Below are 19099 nucleotides of genomic sequence, written 5' to 3' on the forward strand. Positions count from 1 at the left end.
GGATGATGAAGAAGTAAGACGGAGAGAGAAGAGGATGAACAAGCGAGGTGAAGGGGGAATCCAAGGGTGTCAAAGCTGGGCACACACAGACCGTCCTCTCATACACACAAGTCGCGCACAGATCATCCATAGTGGCACCAGAGCTTACAGCGGCCCCAGAGAGAGCTCCTAAGCTACACTCCGCATTCCTATCCTTCCCGATCGATCTCCTACTCTCCCCAGACACCCCAGAGGAGCTCAGGAGCATGAATTGGGAATGTGAGACCTTGAAATCGTGCTCCCAGCCCAACAAAGCCAAGCCAGAGATGGTCAGGGATAGATCTCCCACTTCCTCATCCCATTCCAAATCTTTCCTCCGCCGCCTTCCTGACCCTCCTATCCTCCAAACAACTCCAAAGACTGAATCAATGGGGATTACTCACCTCGGCCCGGAACTACATCTTCCTCTGCTCCTCCATGACCGAGGGTCCGGAACAGACTACCGGGTCTGCCGGGCGATAGTCTGACCCCATGACCACCGATGAGTGCCCCAGCTGCATCGCCTCGAAGCGTTTCACGACGAGGCAGGTCGAAATTAGTCCCTTCCAGGTGCGCCTATCGTGCGTAAGGGCAGGGAAAGAGCGCAGGCGTTGGTCTTGATGTCTCGGGTATAGGTGCGATATGTATTCCGGAGGCGATTTCGTGCCCTGTGTAGTGTTAGCGCCGACTTGCCACCAAGGGAAAGTGAGTCAATGAGCATCAGGGTCAGATTGGGATCGGGTACATAAGCTTGCCCCCTTGCACGTCAATCCCCCCTCTCATTGTATTTTCAGTATAGCCATCCTCGAGCCAGTGAGTATTCGAGAACATCTGGAAGAGTAAGTATGGTCAAAGGAGCTGATGTCAGAACGCCGGAATGAGCCAAACCGCCCCCCTCGCCTCCCCCACCGCCTCGCCTCCCCCGCTGGCGCATGACGCACCCTGTCCGCCAGCCCCCCGGCTGGCGAGGCGGGTGCTGGCCTACCCAGGCCCGCCAGTTCTGCCTCAGTACTGGCAGTATCAGGCTGTGCAGGGCCTTCCTGCAGCCTCGCAACCCCCCCTCCCCACCTCGCAGCCAAGCCTGCCGACCCCTCCCGCGTCTCCTGTGGCCACCGGACCTGCCGGTCAGCAGTAGGACGGTGGAGGTGCGGGGGGATGGGGAGAATCAGGGAGGAGGAGGATAGTAGTAGGGGAGGTCAGAAGATCAAGGACAGTTGAGTGGAGGAGGAGGGGGAACGGGAGGGGAGAGGGTAGAAAATAGAAACTTCCAAAAAAATGAATAGTAAGTCCTTCTCTGGTTCTGCGTCCCACCTACTCGTCCCTGCCTCAGCGTCCTACCGTTCGATGTCGAGCTATGAGTATCGAGCTGATATATCAGAAATGAAAAAGCACAAAAAAAGAGGAGGAGTATCATGGAGTGCGGCAAGGGGGCGAGATGGTGAGTTTTCTCTCTTCTTTGCGTCGCTGAGTGAAGTGCTATACTGACGACACAGATAGCAAGTGGGGCGAGCAGGCAAGTGGTTGGGGAGGGGAAGAGCTAGTTCAGTCGATCAGCAGGCAGCTACTTGGAGGAGGAAAGGAGGGGAAGGGATGGAAAAGGCATGCACTCTGTACTTATACTGTCGTCTTGACACAGATTCCCGCCTCCTTTTCCCGTTCCCGTTCCCGTGTCTTCAACGTGGAACTTCAAGCAGATATAGTACAGCATACCGAGCTCGTTAGTATGGTGTTCCCGCGCCCTTTGACGCAACATCCATACCCAGGCAATGATCGAGGTCAGACATTGCTCACTATGGCGATACAGCTTCTCCTGGATCCCCTGGGCACGTCACGCCACGCACGAGCCGGCGATCTTCCGCCCCGCTTGCTTGATCGCTCAAGGAGCCAACCGGTAACGCTGCGAGGGAGCTTGGTATAGGTAGCTGCCTCGCCACTCTTTGCCCAGCTCGATCTCATAGCCCCAACAGCGCACATCATCCATAGGCACGCGCATAGCGGCAAGTCCCGGCCGGTAGGCAGCGCTCGCTCGTCTGTCCTCTCCATGGCTGCAGTGGCCGTGCCGGGCGCATCCTCGGACCTTGCCGCTTCATCAGCACCTCTATCCCACGCCTATTAGTCAAGAACTTGAGAAAGGCCTGCGCAGGACCTCCTCGCTTGCGTGACATAGTATGACAAACTGTGTCACTTTGCCTAGCGCCCATTGAGGGGAAGGTCAGAAGGTGAGTCAAATGAGACTTATGATATCATCGACCGGAGCCGATGGATGCCGAGCTTGCCCAGCCAGCGAGGCATGACGTATATGAGTAGTGATGCTACGAATACGTGTCAGATGACACGTCGTCAGATCTTCAGTCCAGCAAGAGACGCACGGACAACTCACCCTGATCATCCTCAGCTGAAGTAGAGCCCCTCCGCTAAGGCTCCTCAATCTCCGCCCACAGCAGCAGGCAGCTCGATCAGCTAATGGCAAGAGGGAGAGAACGTCTTCGACCGATATCATCAGGCTTATAAGGTCGATCAGCAAGAGGTGAGAAGGTAAGCGGGGTCCGGAGCCTGAGGCACAGGTGAGCGCCGTCCTGATCCCCTCGACCATAGACCAGAGGGTCTTTCACACACACTGACGCGATTTCCAAACGAGCCGTATCGCGGGCGCATAGGAAGACCTGGATAACGAAGAGTCAGTTTGGACCGTCTTCTTGACCACAGGTCACGTCGACACAGGTCAGAACTATCCTGTTAGCTGTCAGAATGAAAGGAAAGTTCGGCTCCGAGGCGACGCGAGACCCGAGACCTGTCCCCCATATCATACGGCGACAGACCTTTACTGGATAATGAGACTAAGAAGAGTGCAAGGAGAGCAGTGTAAAGGTGTGAGCAAAGACGTCGAGGTCATCCCGGTCTGAGACATCTGCGGAATGTGTCTCAGTCCTGGACGTCTGGACCACTTACTCTCCTACGGTTATCGTCGAAAATTAAACGGGAGGTCGGTCCGATTCAGCGTTTCAAAAACGACTATGAATCCTGTATTTTATGTCTGACTTGGAGGGAGGAGCAGTGAAGTAAGGTGTGAGATGTGAGACATGCCACAAGGTGGGTCGACAAGGGAGGAGAGAGGGTGTAGATTTGCTGACTTTACGGCACTCGTTCAGGGCATGCCCTGACTATGCAATAGCAGTAGAAGCGCTCTGAGAGGGGTGTGCAGAAGCTGGCAGCTACACAAGATCGCAAGCTGCATGTCCGAATCTATGAAGCTATGAAGTCTTCGCAAGCTGTCTCCGATACTTTATGAACGCCGTCAGATTCTCTACCGCCTCCTCCCCTCGGGCCCTCATCTCCCTCTCCTTTTTCTTGTCCACCTTCCTCACTGCCGCCCTCACGCCCCCTACCGCCGAGGTCAAGGCCGCCAGATACCCTCCATCCCTGAATACCGCATCATATTCGCGTGTTTCGTCCGCGTAGATATCGATAAGGGCATTGACGAGGGAGATGGTAGTTTCGGGCTCATTTGATACCGACAGGGACGATAAGAGGGAAGTGGAGATGAGCTGATTTTCGGAGGAGGTGACAGAAGGGCGGGAGGCGAGGGTCGAGAGGGATTCGATGAGCCGGGTTCGGGCGAGAGGAGTGCGAAGGAGGGGCGAAAGGGAGAGGAGAAGCTGGAGTTGGTCTGGCGTGATATTCTGGATGTCAGCTAATTGCCCCGGGATCAACAAGTGTGGGAAGTCGTTAGCTTACCAGACTGCCTGGACCAAGCTTAATGATACCCCACAAGCACCCCAAAGCCATCTCCAGCACTTCCGGCCTCATCTCCTGTCCCCGCTCCATGAGCACATCCGGCTCGCTTGACACCATCTGTACCGTCCCCATCAGGGAGCTCCACAGCTCCTGTAATGGGAACGTCTCTGCCGTCCGCGCATCGCTCGTCGAGCCGGATAGTGACGCAACGACAGTCAACAACAGATTGTTGAGCGCCTCGTACGACCGCAGATGAAGAGTTGAGAGGACCGAGGTAGTAGGAGGATGCGATGATGGTTGACTTCCCGCTGGCGGGAAGGAGAGAGGAGTGAGCTGACCGAGCTTGGCGAGTCGCTGAGGGAGGTGGTGCGAGAGAAGACTTTGGATGGTGACCGCAGTATTGACCTTTGTGGGCGAGTCGTCCTCGTCGTCCTCGGCCATATCGGCATGATCCAGCGCCTCGTTGATGAGATCCTCGTCGTCCATCTCCGCCTCATCCGAATCCATCTCCTCATCCTCGTCTTGGTCATCCTGCACCATCCCCTCTTCCTCCACTTCCGCGCCGGGACCAGCCGGCTCCTTCTCTTCCTCATCCTCCAGACCGGCGCAGATACCGGTAAGGATCTCGAGTGCGACCACAACGGTATTGAGCATCCGCTCGATCCGCTCAAGTGTCTGCTCGGCCGAGGATTGATGGTCTGTCTTCAAATCCTTTGCTGATGGTTTGTCCGTTTCCGTTTGGGCCTGGATAGTCAGCTTAATTTCCCGCACGGTGCAGGTTTCAGCTTACAGCTTCAGAAGCCAGTTGAGAGACTCGGTTGGTGATGTTGGGAAGATCGAGGTCCAGCATCTCATTGACAAGCGGCATGATGACCTCATTCGTCAAGCGCTGGATATCGACATCCTCGTCTGATCTCGAGCCCGGCTTGACAATACTGCGCAGGATACCTTGGCCATCAGCTGCATTTCCGTATGAAGCTGAATTGGACATACCGCACGCTAGGAGACGAGAGAGAAGAGCCCTGCCGTCCCCTACCTCCTCTGAACCCTCCGACTTCCCCTTCCCCTTCTTCGACCGCTTCTTTGCTCCAGCTTCTTCAGCTGGGGTGTGGTCTTCCCGACACAGCTCGGCCAGTGCATAGATGGCGGAAGGATGGCGGAGGACGGATGAGGTGAAGGGCCGATTGTCCTGGGTGAGGGAGTAGAGCGCTTGTACTGCGTCTGTCAGCTTAGATCAGGATCAAAGGCATTCCTGAGGAGACAAGCTCACGCGCTGCCAGAGTCACGCCCGCACCCACGACCTTCCGCCCCTCCACTACCTTGACCAGCAATCCTTCTACCCCGGCTCCATTGACCGCATTCAAAGTCTTGTGGCTCGCTTCAGCCAAGCACCAAATCAGAGAGATGATATTCTCAGACAAGGCCAGGAGGTGTTTCCGGGCTTGAGCCTCCGCGTCGGTATGTTCCCGAGGAACCGAAGGGTCTGAGGCGAGGATGGTATCGATCGTAGCTGAGATCTTGCAATGTCAGCTATTGTCCTGCCAATGGTGCATTCCTCGGAGCTCACCTTGACCGTCAGAGTGGTCAAGTGGGACATGATCCCCTTGTTGAACATCTCTCCGCACAGCTCGTGTCCACCATCAATAGCAAGATTCCTGCTCCGTCAGCTCTGGCCGTCGGGGACAGACTGGATTAGTGGGCTCACCTGAGGGCTCCAGAAGCCTCCACTACCACTTCGTCTACGCTGTCCGACAGCCGCTCGATCAGCTCCCCAACGACATTGCGAGACTGGAAGAGTCGCCTCGTCGCTGCGTCGTTTTGGATGAGGTTGCAGATAGCAGCGCAAGCCCATGTCCGGTCGGCGTATTCGGGCGAAGAAAGCTATCTGGTATCAGCTGAGGCTTGAGGACCAACATGTACTCAACTACAAGTTGTATGCTTCATTCAGGGGGACGCACCTTCTTCAGAATAGGAAGCATCTGCTTCTCTTTTCCTGGGTCCGCCTTGCCCTCCGCTTTTCCAGCTCCGACGTGCGCATCTGGCACTCGGATGGGGTTGTGGCGCCATGCTTGCGTCTTCTTCTTGGTCTGCGATTTGCCCATGGTGACTGGATATAGTATGAAAGGTATATGAGCAGTGAGGAGTGCGGTCAAAGTGGAGGTCGCAAGCTGTCTGGGCGGAAATTTCAACAACCACCGTGGGAAAGTGATGACGAGAGAAGTGGAGGCGACGACGAGAGGACTTTTGGTAGCGACGAAGCAACAACCGACGACATCAAACCACAACTTACCACACTCATGCCCTCCTTCACTCGCCGGGCTGGTCCGTCGTCCGCAGCTCCGCCAGCTGGAACTCGCCCATCCCCATCCACCTCGCTTCCCCTCCTTCCTTCAGGCGTTCCCTCACTAGACGACCTCCTCGGCGGTGGTCTCCCTCTTGGTGCCTCGCTGCTCGTTCTTACACCGGACGTACATTCAGCATGGGGTCGACTACTAACTCGGTACTGGTTAGCCCAGGGCTTGACAAGTGGTCAGAGCTGCTGTATCGTTGGCGAGGAGGACGGGAGCCGGGAGACGGTCAAGGGGTGTATGTGGGTTGAGGAGCGGAGTACAGATGGAGGAGGGAGCGAGAGTGAGGGTGAAGGAGCGGGTGGGGAGCAGGGAGAAGGAAGGGGAGGAGGGAAAATCGCATGGCGATATGAGGGAATGAGCAAGTTTAGGACTTCAACCGGTGAGTTGACTGTTCCTGTTTTGGCGACTATGGACGAGTGTGAGTAGTCGGAACTTGGAGCAGAGGATGCGGGACTCCGACGAGCTTCCAGCTCTTGTCCGTCGAGTCGATGGCTCGAAGTGGTATGACTCAGACCTCAGCTGACCGCATAGGCAGATCTAGTGGGCTCAACCTGATGAAGACCATCCCCGCCGATACCCTGTCCCAAGCGACCAGATCAGGTCAACATGCATTTCTCGATCTCGCTACCAAGCCAACAGCATGGGAGACCATGTCTGACATCTTATCGCGGTTGAGCATATATCTAGACAAGGTAGAGAAGAACACGGCGGTCCGGCTGGCCATCAATGAGCTGGGTGGGGGAGACTGGGGAGATCCAACAGCACAGGTGAGCTCACAGGTGTCTGACATTGTCACTGAGAAAGCTGACCAAACAGGAAATGCATCGCTTCCTGCATGCCTTGAGAAGTCTCACTCGGTCTCGACCGGTCGGAACGATCATCACCCTGCCCCCACATCTGGTATCGACACCGCCAGCGGCCTGGACGGGCGGGCAGGAGGACTGGATCAAGTCCTTGGCGTGGATGACGGACTCGTGTGTCGAAATGCACGGCTTTGCAGGTGGGCTATCAAATGCCCTGTGCTTTGCATGCTGCAAGTGGGCAAGCTGACACGACAGATAATCCCGCCCTCGCACCAACATTCGCACCCTTACACGGCCTCCTGACGCTACATCAATTCCCCACGACCCATACCCTACTTTCCCCCACACTCCGCCATTCCGCCCTCCTCGGTGTCTCTCAGTCAGCCACAAACGAGCGCGGCGGCGGTGGTGCCGGGGCGAACAACCTCGGATTCCGCGTCAAGCGGAAGGGGCTCGTCATTGAGACTGCACACCTCGGGATCGAAGGGGGGAGCAGTGAAAGACGGACGGGGCCAGTGGAGGATGTTGCAGCGGTACTGGATGCCGGACCGACCCGGGTGACGGAAGTGAGGAGTGAGGCGGTGGAGGGCGTGGAGGTGGTCGGGAAGATGGGGAATGCAGAGAGTGTCCCGGATCAGGTGGAGGTGGGGAAGAAGCCGAAGAAGGTCAGGGCGAAAGTGCGCTTCGGAGGCGATGAGGACGAAGAGCCAGCCGGGGAAGGGCACGGACATGCTCATGATCATGGGCACGGGCATGGGCACGGGCATGGAGCGGGGGGCGGTCAGAAGCCAATAGTCAGGCATGACCGCCCGGATCTATACGAGTTCTGAGGCCCATTTTGAAGCGGATATCATGGTTATTCACATATAAGAGCATAGACTTTGTTAGACTACAGCCGCATCCCATCGCTCTCCTGTCATCACAGTCCGCCGACAAGCTAAATCTCCAAACTCCGCATTCCTCGTCATGCCGGCATTCACTAGTCACTGCTGCCTTCTGCGCCAGCTTCTGCGCGACCCAAGCATCAAGACGTTCTACTTTGTCAACTCCCCTGCTACCACAACACCTTCGAGCTGTCTTCAGCGCCTAGCGGAGCGGGACTATGCATCTGATCTGGCCGACCAGCTTACGCTCCCCTGATGAAGGCTATGCCCTCGGCTGGCGGACGAGTCGAGCGGTGTACGTCCTGACTGTCGTCAACGACTGGGTCAGTCCTCCTTTCTCTTGGTCCATGCGCCCTCACCTGACTTCGCAGCAACAGGCTCAGAATATCATCAGACAGTGCCGAGACGCAGTCGGTCTTGCAAAAACACCAAAAACACCGGTCGTTGGGGTCATCGCCGTCGTCTGTCGCCCCGAGGAGGCCAAAGGGGAATTTCGAGAAGAAGTGGATCTGCCCCGCTTGACGCTCAGTACGGGGCGCTTGGTGCACTGCGAGTAAGCTTTCCACCTCCTTACCCTCCCAAGGGGTCTGAGACTGATAGCTGACAAATGCAGGCCGTCTATGGAGGTGATCCTAGTTGATCCGCCTGATCCGGATCGATTGCGATACCTCACCGCCTCGGGACCGACCGCCGAAGCGGACGATCAGTCAGCGGCTGTTGATTGCTTGGGCGTGCAAGACTCATATGGTCCGAGAGCGGGATTTTCAAAGAGTGAAAGTGAGGTAGAGGAGATGCTGCGCTTGGTAGGTCATTCACCGCATATTCAGCAGAACGACGGGCGCACATATACAATGAAGGGGTGGGGGGACGGTACCAGGCAGTGAGGGAATCCGCTGTGGATCCGCAGGAGTCAAAGGCTGGGGAGCGATACCTGGCCCAGCTTTATCCGTTTCTGTCACCCTCAAGCTGACTTTCAGATCAACACGATGAAGGCGGCCCGAAGGCGGATCGAGCGAGCTTTGGTCCCAAAGACCAAGTCCGCTCCACCGTCCATCTCACGCTTCGCTTCCTCCACGATGCCTGTCATAAACGTACTCGCACTCGCTTTCGTGCCGATCACCATCCTCTCAGGGCTGCTCGTGCGACTGGCCAACCAGCGGCAGTCCGTCGGCTGGAGTCCAGTTTCAACTCTGAGCGCCAGCGCGACCCGTCAGTCCGTCTTAAGCTCGTAGCCACGGAAATGACGCTGATGAGCAGTACAACAAATCGCCTTGCGAAGCACCCAGCTTCTAGAAGCGCCTCGGCGCTTCCATAATACGCTTCGAGCGCAAGAGGTTCCGATCGAGACCAGGAGCAAGCGTTATATGCGGTGCGCATCAGCTTCCTTGGGTCTTCCTTGGGTCTTCCGATGTCTGATCCTTACTGATATTTTAGCTTCTGGAATACTGTCTGGCTCATCCTGGTGAGCTGCACGCACATTCTCATTGTCTAGGGTCAAGCTAACGCAGCAGAATGACCTTATCCTGGGCTACTGCGCATATCAGGTCCTCACGCACAACGACCGCTTCTTCGCGCATCATCTCCCCGCCTTCGTCGAGCGGTACCTCGCGAGCGACATCATCTCCGCTCTGACCTGGCTCAATGACTGGCCGGTCGGGCTGAAGCTTAATACCCCGCTCAGTCAATTCTACTGCTCCACCCTCACCATATTACTGCAAAGTTGGAAAGGTGAGCTTACGTGCCCCATCATGTTTGGGTCTACACACAAGCTAATCATTCAGAAATCATGCTACCAATGACCCAGTCTCTTGCGCTGTTGCTGACCACCGCCCTCGCTATCACTTCGCTGGCCGGTCTTACCCTCTTCCTTGCCGCGCTGGAGGACGTGGTATCGCTGTTCACCCTACACCTACGGCTCTGCAACACGATGACGAGGGGGATATGCCGGTGGCAGCTCGCGTCGCTAGGCGGTCTATGGAACCTCTTCCGAGGTGAGCTAACCACTTCTTGGCTCTCCCAAGACGATCCAAGCTGATAGTCCAGGCAAGCGATGGAACGTGCTCCGCCAGCGCACAGACTCGTACCAATACGACGTGGATCAGCTCTTCCTCGGTACACTACTCTTCACAGTATCTGCCTTCCTCCTTCCAACCGTGCTGACCTATGCTAGCCTCTTCCTTCTGGTGAGCTGCCGGCTTAGAATTAAGATCTGTTAAGGGAAGCAAGCTCAGCTATCAGCTTGCAGTGGTAGTATCTGCTTTGACCTATTGTCTGCGGACACTGAGGACTGCGCTCAACTCGTTTCCGCTCTTTGAAGTGCTGTTACGGGTCAAGGAGCCGTCAAGACTTCCAGGTCAGTTGCGTCGTGCAGCCGTACGGGCTAGTCTACGAACTGACATGGGCAGCCGGGATCTACTTCGAATTACGACCTAGTGCGAAAGCAGGAATACCGACCTTGGTGCTGAAGGTGAGATCAGACCTGCCTGGCTTGTACTCAGAATTTGAATGAGCCCTGATGCTGTCAGAACTCCCCTCGACCGATGACATCCATCCTTGGCGGTATCTTCAGGCACCAACAGGCGAAAGCAGATCAGTAGCGGACAAATCCACTCGACCGGTTGTATATCATGCAATGTGACGAGATGCTCCATGCACGACAGCTATCAAGTTCTCGACGCAAGCAGTAGGATATTCGGACTCGAAGGAGGTAAAAAAGTTGCATGTTCCCCACATCTGATTTACTATCCGCCTATCCCTATCCCCATCCGTCTATATCCGCCTATGCGATCGAAAGTACATGCGTGTAGTTGAGTAGGATCAAGTTGAAGTCGAGCGAAGAGTGAAGGGATTGATGGTGCCACCGGGGGCTACTGCGAGCAGAGAGTGCCGGGGCGAGGTGGGCTGTGCCAGGGCTTAGCAGCCGCAAGCACCGGCATTGCAAGAACAGCTGGGGATCAGCAATATTCCGGGCAGAGTCCGGACCAGAGGGAGGGGATGAGGAGGCGGCGTGAACTATGATCAAAGAGAGGAGGGGAGTGAGAGGCGCGCGGATCCAACGTGAGGCAGGGGCACAAAGAGGGCTCAGAGTCGGAGGAACGGGTAGGAAGCTCGAGAGGAGACCAAGAAGGAAGAAGAAGGAGTAGGACAGAAGGTAAATGTGGGGAGAAGGTGAGGTGGGGGAGGAACACGTACCCAGGCTTGCCGCAGCTGGTACAGGGCTCGTGAGTGTTGACGGGAGCCTACAAGTCAGCTTCATCCCCGGGGCAGGCAAGAGCGAAGAGAGAAGTGGGCAGGGCCGGGGAGGGAGAAGGAGACGGACTAACAGTGAACATCTTGTTTGGTCGTTGGTGAGGTCGTAAAGTGACTAGACTGGACTGCTGCTGGTTGAGGTTGGTGGAATTGAAGTGGAGTTGGAAGTGTGGGATAGAGAAGATGAACTCGGAGGAGGTGAAGGGGTTTATATAGCTCTCATGGGCCGCTCGGCAGGTGACTGGACTGGTGTCGTCCCACCCCCTAAAACATATCGGGGACAATAAGCGCTCCATCAGAGAAGCACGCTGTATTAGTCACCCCAGATCTGCCGCCGGAGCAAGGCTGGAAGGCCTAGGTGAGAGATCAGTGGCGTCGGCATCAGCAGCAAAGGAGGGGTGCCGAAGGGGTGAGGCTTCTTGCTCAGCCCTTGTTGTGCTCGGCTGAGCACCGGAATCAGGGTCAGATCACTTAAGATGTGTGCGGCGCCTGGTAGTGCCGAGTCGTGAGGTGCAAGTAACGAAGCCAGAGTGAACCTTGGAGGATCTTGGTTTGGTTGTGACGACAGCTCGCTTATTGTTCTCGGTCGGATTTGGCGCCCTCGAGGCCGCCGCCGTGTGTATACCGCGAGGGTACTGTGTCCTCTGATCGAGCCTTCCTCGTGATCGCCGAGATGACCGCCGAAGCGATCAAGTGATTAGTGATTGAGTATGATCAAGACGGAGACGAGAAGCGGAGCTTGTTTTCGTGCTTCTCTCGCTCGCTAAAGGACAAGGACGACTGCGTCCCCATGCTCCTCCCTAGGAGGCCTCGGAGGGTATAAGAGCCCCTAACAAGACCCCCTTCCCCCTCTCATCCCAACACCACACCACCACCCAAATCAGTCAACGACACCTTCAATCCAACAACTCCACCTGAACACCCACAATGTCTCCCGTACGTACCCCCCTGCTCTCGACCCTTCCGCCTCACAGAACTGACAGGTCAGATCAACCAGTGCAACTCTTCCGGGGAGAATGGCTCATGCAGCTCGTGCGGTACTGTTGGCTCGTAAGTCTTCCCATCTCTTACCTCTCATCTTCTCATCTTCTCTGCCTATCTCATACATCGCGGATGGCGCTGATCGATAGGTGTGCCTGCGGGACCGCGTGCGGCTGCTGATTCTGTCACGGCCGGGTTCTTCCGCCGCCTCGTCCTAGGATGTCCGGCGATGATGCGTAGCTTATTGTACGAGTAGATGATGTCGAGGAGGGTAGTAGGAGTTGATAGCTATGCATGAGTCCAGTTCAGCCGAGAGAAGCATCTCCGCAAGACCAGCTGCAGGTTGGGAGGTATATCCGCGTATATCCGAGCGGCCACGCTCGCTGTCGTTTGCTGCATCCTAGTGGATAGCTATAGCGGATCCCTACCCTCACAGAAGGTATACAGATACATGAAAGACTCGTACGTCCGTGAAAGTTATGCTTCTACCGCAAGAAAAGTCACCTGCCTACACCACCCGTGCTCTCTGGCACACCTTGAAGTCCGCGCCCGCCCCGCGCTTACTACCGCCTTACTGCTGGTATCCTCCATTACCACTCCCGTTCCCGTTCATGTAGTAGGCCTGCTCTCATCAGCCACAGACCGATGGAACATCATCTCCCAAACATTCACTCACATTCTGCTGCTGCTGTTGCTGGTCCTGCATAACTTGGGCATGAGCGAGAGCTTGCGCGTGAGCCTGCGCTTGCGCCATCTGCATCTGCGCATTCGCGTTAGCCTGTTGCTGAGGATCGGCTGAGAAGTCAGCTGTCAATGCGCCTCAGGTCGCTGCAGGTATGAGATCGACTCACAGTAGTACTGCTGCTGCTGTTGTTGCTGTTGCTGCTGCTGCCTCGCCTGCTCCATCATCATAAATTGCTGCTGCTGATGTTGCTGCTGTGCCTGGACTTGCGCCTGCTGCATCTGCTGACTTTGCTGGTTCTGCGCCTGTTGAGCGGCGACAGCTGCGCTCGCTTGGCTAGCGCGAGCCGCAACTCGGGGAGGCAGGGCGAGGGAGGCGGTCGATGATGATATGGAAGATGAAGCGGGCATTGTGGGCGGAGTGATGGGGGTCGAGGTGAAGTATGAGTGGACTTTGGCTTGGTGAGCGTCTAGTCGGCGGGTAGGCTCGAACTGGAGAAGGTGTTCAATGAGGTTGATGGCTGGACTGTCAGCGCTGCTGTGTTGTATGTGGGCGCAAACAGGAAATGATCAGCGAGAGCGGAGAAGGTGCTCGGATAATGAGGACCGGGATGTCGGCTCGTAGGCAGAAGGAGAGCTTACCATCTCGAGGTGCTTTGGGAATGATGGTCTGCAAAGGCTGCTTAGCATGCTTTGCCAGCGGGGTCTTGATCTGGATTTCCGGCTGTATAGTGTGAGCTTATGGTCTTCCTAGATGAACCCATCTACGAGCCAGCGAACTCACAGAGTTCATGCGTATTTGAGCCAGAGTAGCGTCGCTCGGCGTCCCCACAATCTTCATAATCTGGATCAATTGATCCTGATTGTCTCGACCACGGAACAATGGGTAGCCGGTGATCATCTCTGCCATACTACCAAGTCAGCTCCGAGCCTGCCACTGTCCTGACGAAAGGCGGACTCACATGCAGCCGACAGACCAGATGTCAATGCTGGTACTGTATGTTCTGGACCCGAGCAGCACGTCTGGGGCTCGGTACCAGAGCGTGACGACCTATGAGATGAGCTCGTGCCTTCCTAAGCGTGTGGAGGGACTTCAGCTCACCTCGTTCGAGAAAGTGTTGACCGGCACCCCAAACGCCCTAGCCAGACCAAAGTCCCCAATCTTGAGCTCGCACCTTCGATTGATGAGCAGGTTCTGAGGTTTGAGGTCACGGTGGAGTACACGGTTGTCATGACAGAACTCGATACCCTGCTTGTTAGCCAGTGTTCCGTAATGCTTGCTGAATGGGGAGGACTTTTGAGGGAGGAAGGTCTCACTTCGAGTAGTTGAAGCGTAAAGCTGCGGACGGTATTCAGGTCCAGAGCTCCCCTGTCCCCATGCAGATCCATGAACTTCTTCAGATCCATCTCGCAGAACTAAGGCATCGTCAGCTCTCGCCTCTTGCTTCTCTGGCTTGCTAAGGGAACCATAGCTGACCTCAAAGATCAGGACAAGCTTGGTCTCGGTGTGAATTACATCGTGTAGTCTGACAATGTTGACATGGCGGAGCTCTGTGAAAGTCAGTAGTGATCACATGTCCGTATGAGAAGAGGCAGAGGAGGAACATACCCTTCATGAGACTGATTTCTCGGATAGCGGTACTAGGTGTCCCCTCCTCCGCATCCAGGTGGATCTCCTTGAGCGCTACAATGTCGCCATTGGTCCGTGATCTGCCCTGTTCGCGTCAGCTAGATACATCAGACAACTCGGAGCAAGGCAGCCTGGCGGAAGAAGGTGGAGGGTAGCCAAAAGGAGCGGCGAGGGAGATACCTTGTAAACAGTCGCATAAGTCCCTTCTCCCAGCTTCTCGAGCTGTACGTAGTTCCTGCGCATTCAGCCTTTTCTCTTTCGCTTGTAGTATATAGCTGGTCTCACATATTTCCTGTATGCGGTGAAGAGCTGTTATGTTGCTGATGTTATAGCGAGAGTGATGGATGGATGGAGGGATTGATATGAATGTGGATGAGGAATGCAAGACACGTTCAAGGCGGTCTAGGCGCAATGCCGTAAACACATTGCCTCCTATGACCAGCCTCCTTCATGCTATTGATGCATGAGCTTATGGTTGCGCCAGGGCTCGAGGTGGACTGATAGAACCGATCGAGACACGTACTCGTCAATATTACATCGATATCTACTGACAAAAGACTGCAAGCTACCAGAAGGACCATGTTGGAAGGGAATCAAGCACTAGATCTAGACTAGGACGCCAACACTTGATCAAGACCCACCACACCTACTATCAATATGAGAAAATGAAGTATTGAAGGGGGAAAAGGCTGGAAGAAAGGAGCAAAGTGGGACCGTATCTCTAATAGGGAGAGGTACGGCGGTGAGCGACATTTGACTTGCGTGCGGGACCGCTGGAGGAGGCTTGACCTTGGGCGATGTCGACCGCGGGTTGCAGAGTGTTGCTTTTGTCTGCGCACTCCGGGTTAATCTTTCGCTTGCGGTGGCGGGTGAGAGCATCGGCTCGGGAGAAAGCTTTGCCGCTGAGTTGTCAGCTTCACACCCTAGAGACCGTGAGAGGAGGGGAGTCACCACGAGCAGGGGAATCGTCGAAGCTTCGAGTGTAACGCCAGATGGCGTTTGTAGTCGTGGAAGCGAACAAAAGATTTGGTGCTATTCGAATCAGCTTCTTTCATGCTTCTCCTATTTTTACACAAGGTGGGAAAGGATATAGTGGAGAGACTTACCAGTTCACTTCCTCGCACGCAAAGGGCCTCTGATTAACATGCATCTGTGCATGCTCCATCGCCGCACACCTGCGATCGCTGACCTTGCTGCAGTCATCGAAGTCGCACTTCCACCTTTTGACTGGCTTACCCCCCTCCTCCTTCACCTCCCGAATCACAGTACAGTAGAGGGCGACAAGATCTTCATCCTTGACCTGTCCGTCCTCGCTCGAACCTTGGCTCACGGTTTGGACGACTGTGAGTAGGCCGGACGCTGGGCCGCCGACGGACTGAGCGGGGGCGTCGGTGATTTGGAATTGACCGCCAAAGGTCGGAGCCGGAGCGACAGGGACTTGGGAAAGGCCGCTGATGGTGGCAGCCATGGCGACGGGGGATTGGGAGGTACCGGAGACTCTGAGGGCTTTCCGTTGAGCCTCATGGGCGTGCAGGTAGTTGCCGAAGTACACAGGGGGAGCCTGGGGAATGAGGAACGGGGACCAGATGAAGTCATTCGGCTGAGACGGGTAGGATCCGAGATGATAGTCGAGGCCGAGGGGGAGGTAAAGGGGATGGGGCTCCGCTGCGGCAGTGAAGGTGAGAGAGGTGTAGCCGCCGGTAGGGAAGGTGGTGGTAAAGGACATTGTGATCTGAAGGGTCAGCGGACGTTCTAGTATCCTGAAAAGCGGATGGTGAGGCGTAGGAAGAGCAAGAGCAGGGGTAGAGGCAGCTGGGGCTTGTGGTGGATGGAAAGTGGTGCATCTGATGGGGTCGGAAGAGTTGAAAGACTGTGATGGAGGGGAATGGGGAGGAAAGAGGTGGTTTGGACTCACTGGTGGATCCTCTGACAAGATACAAGCTAGCCGGCGATGTATCTCCGATCCAGAGATGATAGGGTACAGTGTAATAGGGTGAGGATAGCCGGAGGGAGTAAGGGATGCTGGGATGGAGTTGAGGACGCCGATGGTGCTTGTGGATGGGCCTTTCGACGGTTTGGGGATGCAAAGAGGTTGCTGGCTGGTCGGTGTGGGATAGGTGACGCGGTGGATGAGAGGAGATGGGAGGTAGATGATGAGGAAAGAGGAGAGAAAGAGGGATAGATGTTGCTGATATAGCAGTGGCAAAGTTTCCCTTCCCCGTCATCAGGAAGGGGCGTTACATCGGCTCCGATGTGAATGGACGAGCGACACCGCCATGTTCTGCCCTAATCCCGCGCCCGACCGTGCCTTGCGCGCCGTTACGACCCGATGGACGCCGTTCCGAGGAGTAGACCCGACCCCGATCACCGATTTCGACCTAAGCGAAGAGGGTGGGGGAATGATAGTAACGCGACCGAGTGAGACCGGATGTTTGGGCGGTGAAAAAGCGTCCGGCCACCAAGGAGGACGTGGAATCGACGAGATGGACCGTATGTCCCCCCTATACCGGCTGGACGACCGGCCCGCTAACCCATAGTCGGCCGTATGGCCACCCGAGGCCTGTAGGGAGCCTCTGAGCCTCCTGAGGGCGCGAGGAGGAGGTCAAATGCTAGCTGAGACATCAAGCAATCCGAAGGGCGTCATCGGTGCAGGCCCCCATTTGCCGCGCTGCCCAGATCTGCCCCGGGGAAGAGCGCTGGCGCCGTGCCTGCGCCTGCGCCTGTCTGCTGACGCTTACGCAAGCTCATCTCGGCGCGATGGTGTCTCGGTATGCTGAGACCGGACCCCGGGGTAGGACGGTATGTATTGCTGACTAGTGATGTCTTGGATTTTTAGTTGAGGTATGGTTTGTTGATGGTCGTCAAAGGAACGCGGCGGAGTTTCACCATGTTTCACATTTCTGCTTCTGCAGGTGATACGTCATCACGCCGAAAAAGATTCCGCTCCGCTTTGGTCTGATCGGCGATCGCCGCCATTCACCTCTCTCTCCGCATCCAGCTAAGACCGGGCCCCCACCTCCATCTTACCCCGCACTTCTACTCATCTCATAATATATAAGACTATGGCGACAACAGGGTCGTCATCCACCCACACACCTCCGGTCAAGGACAAGCGCAAGCGGAAAGCAGCTCACACGACCGATGAGCTTGGATCAGCTTCGGCGAGGACGGGTCCCGCGTACGGTCTGGCAGGGGTACCGGGGACGGGAGCTGGTGGGATTGTACTTGGACGAGTGACGAGGCGGTCGGCGGCGGTCGCTGCTGGCGTCGCACAGCCAGACAGTCTGAGGAGTACGTTTGAGGAAGATGGGGTGGGAGATATGGATCAGGTGGGCCGGTCGCAGGGACGCGAGGGGAGACGCGCCGGAGCTACTTCGTCCAAGGAGGACCCAGAGTACCAGCCAGCTGTGAGTCTGCTGTTCTCGATGAACAAAGAGAGGGACTACATACCGACAGCTCAGAAACGCGCGAAGCGTATGCCATCCTCTTCTGGCGCTACGAAGCAGTCCGACGGCGGTACGACTGGCAGAACACGCCAGAAGTCAGGCGGACAAAAGAGCTCGCCAACGAAGGAGGTAAGCCCTTCCTGGCCTCCAATCCTTCCCCAGCCTCAGGTGGAGATAGGAAGGCAGGGGAAGTGGTAGAGATCTGCGGTCGAGGCTGAGCTTTCCCCATCCTCCCCATCTCCTCGGCCACCTGACCCTTCCTATTTCTTCCTTCATATCTATTGTGGACGTAGCTGACTCCCCAGCTCACCCACCCCGACCCCTTCCTTCCCCCTCTCCCTCCTCTTCGCACACACCTTCCCTACCCTATCGGCCTCACCCCCTTCCGGTATCCCTGCCATCATCCCGACCTTCCCCCTCCTCCCCCTGGCAACCCCCTCGATCCAAAATGGAAACCCTACAACCCAGATCATGTCTCCCATCTCGACCCACTCCCAGACTCGGTCCGGGCATTGTCGGCTCTGGGGCAGGGTATGGCCCGGGATCAGGCGCGTATCTCAGCAGTTGCAGCTACAGCTGGTGCTGGGGGAATGGGGCGGATAGGGGGAATGGCAGGGATGGAGGGGATGGAGGGATACACGCCGATCGACCCGGCTTTACAAATGGGAGAGGGGTCTTCCTCGTTACTCAGCCATCCTCGGTCAGAAGCAGAACCCCCTGTCCCTTTCGGCAGTCAAGCGGACAATGGCGCTGGAGGCCTAGGGGAAGGAGAAAGCGGCTTCACCCCATACTTCGGCTACCTTCAAGAATCGCAGACCCAACATCTACCTCAACGGCCGCTCGATCACGCGGACGATCTCCCGCCTGTACCTGTTCCTGTACCTGCCCCATCACATATCTCCCATCCTCCGCCCCCCATAGCCCATTCGCAGCAGCAGCAGCCTCTTTCCGCCGCACAACCCGAGTCCCAGCAGAGGATGCTGGGCGCCGGAGTCAATGTCGGCGATCCCTCGTTCGATATCAACAAGTTCCTCGAGTCGGCTTCGTATGAGTCGATATCGGCGCTGTTGGCTGCTGGGGATGCGGTTGGGCCGGGCGGGGAGGTTCAGGGGGATAGGGGATGAAGTTGGGAAGGAGAGGTCAACGGGCGCTAGGTTTGGAGGCAGGGACAGATAGTGTTGATGCTGTAGCGGTGTGAGAGAAGGAGGAACTAGCTGCAGGACCGTGTGGCGCCGCAGCGGTGGTCAAGCAGAGCTATTGAGTCTTGGTGTACAAGTCACACTATATCGTATGTACAAGCGAATATGGCCATCATGATGAA

General features: G+C 56.3%; 6 protein-coding genes across 6 annotated transcripts; 4 read left to right on the forward strand and 2 right to left on the reverse strand.

The window, feature by feature from the left end:
• Positions 1-510: 510 nt before the first annotated feature.
• Positions 511-2134, forward strand: MKK02DRAFT_30528 (uncharacterized protein; the record flags this gene model as incomplete). The annotated part of the gene is given in 7 exon segments (XM_053088067.1): positions 511-588; positions 654-723; positions 743-831; positions 887-1142; positions 1397-1456; positions 1512-1735; positions 1937-2134. 7 exon segments carry the CDS (start codon positions 511-513, stop codon positions 2132-2134), a joined length of 975 nt encoding a protein of 324 aa, XP_052942572.1.
• Positions 2135-3269: 1135 nt separating this feature from the next.
• On the reverse strand, positions 3270-5855 carry MKK02DRAFT_30529 (armadillo-type protein; the record flags this gene model as incomplete). The annotated part of the gene is made up of 8 exons (XM_053088068.1): positions 3270-3698; positions 3754-4497; positions 4544-4701; positions 4747-4968; positions 5024-5270; positions 5321-5408; positions 5459-5634; positions 5712-5855. 8 exons carry the CDS (start codon positions 5853-5855, stop codon positions 3270-3272), a joined length of 2208 nt encoding a protein of 735 aa, XP_052942573.1.
• A 195-nt stretch (positions 5856-6050) lies between these two features.
• On the forward strand, positions 6051-7737 carry MKK02DRAFT_41108 (PAXNEB protein-domain-containing protein; the record flags this gene model as incomplete). Its single annotated transcript, XM_053091441.1, has 4 exons — positions 6051-6522; positions 6636-6871; positions 6921-7104; positions 7163-7737. 4 exons carry the CDS (start codon positions 6051-6053, stop codon positions 7735-7737), a joined length of 1467 nt encoding a protein of 488 aa, XP_052942574.1.
• A 272-nt stretch (positions 7738-8009) lies between these two features.
• On the forward strand, positions 8010-10388 carry MKK02DRAFT_41109 (N-acetylglucosaminyl transferase component-domain-containing protein; the record flags this gene model as incomplete). The annotated part of the gene is made up of 12 exons (XM_053091442.1): positions 8010-8114; positions 8163-8344; positions 8405-8594; positions 8769-9000; positions 9049-9160; positions 9226-9253; positions 9303-9519; positions 9573-9782; positions 9835-9974; positions 10030-10144; positions 10197-10258; positions 10317-10388. 12 exons carry the CDS (start codon positions 8010-8012, stop codon positions 10386-10388), a joined length of 1665 nt encoding a protein of 554 aa, XP_052942575.1.
• Positions 10389-13131: 2743 nt separating this feature from the next.
• Positions 13132-14566, reverse strand: MKK02DRAFT_15407 (kinase-like domain-containing protein; the record flags this gene model as incomplete). Its single annotated transcript, XM_053085558.1, has 9 exons — positions 13132-13223; positions 13345-13426; positions 13487-13613; positions 13665-13753; positions 13805-13951; positions 14020-14118; positions 14180-14253; positions 14312-14417; positions 14513-14566. Coding segments are annotated over 9 exons (870 nt in total), but the record flags the coding sequence as incomplete, so codon positions are not given.
• A 2042-nt stretch (positions 14567-16608) lies between these two features.
• Positions 16609-18902, forward strand: MKK02DRAFT_30532 (uncharacterized protein; the record flags this gene model as incomplete). Its single annotated transcript, XM_053088069.1, has 7 exons — positions 16609-16822; positions 16959-17131; positions 17169-17244; positions 17408-17623; positions 17662-17739; positions 17789-17907; positions 18084-18902. The coding sequence occupies 7 exons, from the start codon at positions 16609-16611 to the stop codon at positions 18900-18902; spliced, it is 1695 nt and encodes a 564-aa protein (XP_052942577.1).
• Positions 18903-19099: the final 197 nt, after the last annotated feature.

The sequence above is a fragment of the Dioszegia hungarica genome, assembly GCF_025882075.1.
Source record: "Dioszegia hungarica strain PDD-24b-2 chromosome Unknown MKK02contig_25, whole genome shotgun sequence".
NCBI lineage: Eukaryota > Fungi > Basidiomycota > Tremellomycetes > Tremellales > Bulleribasidiaceae > Dioszegia > Dioszegia hungarica.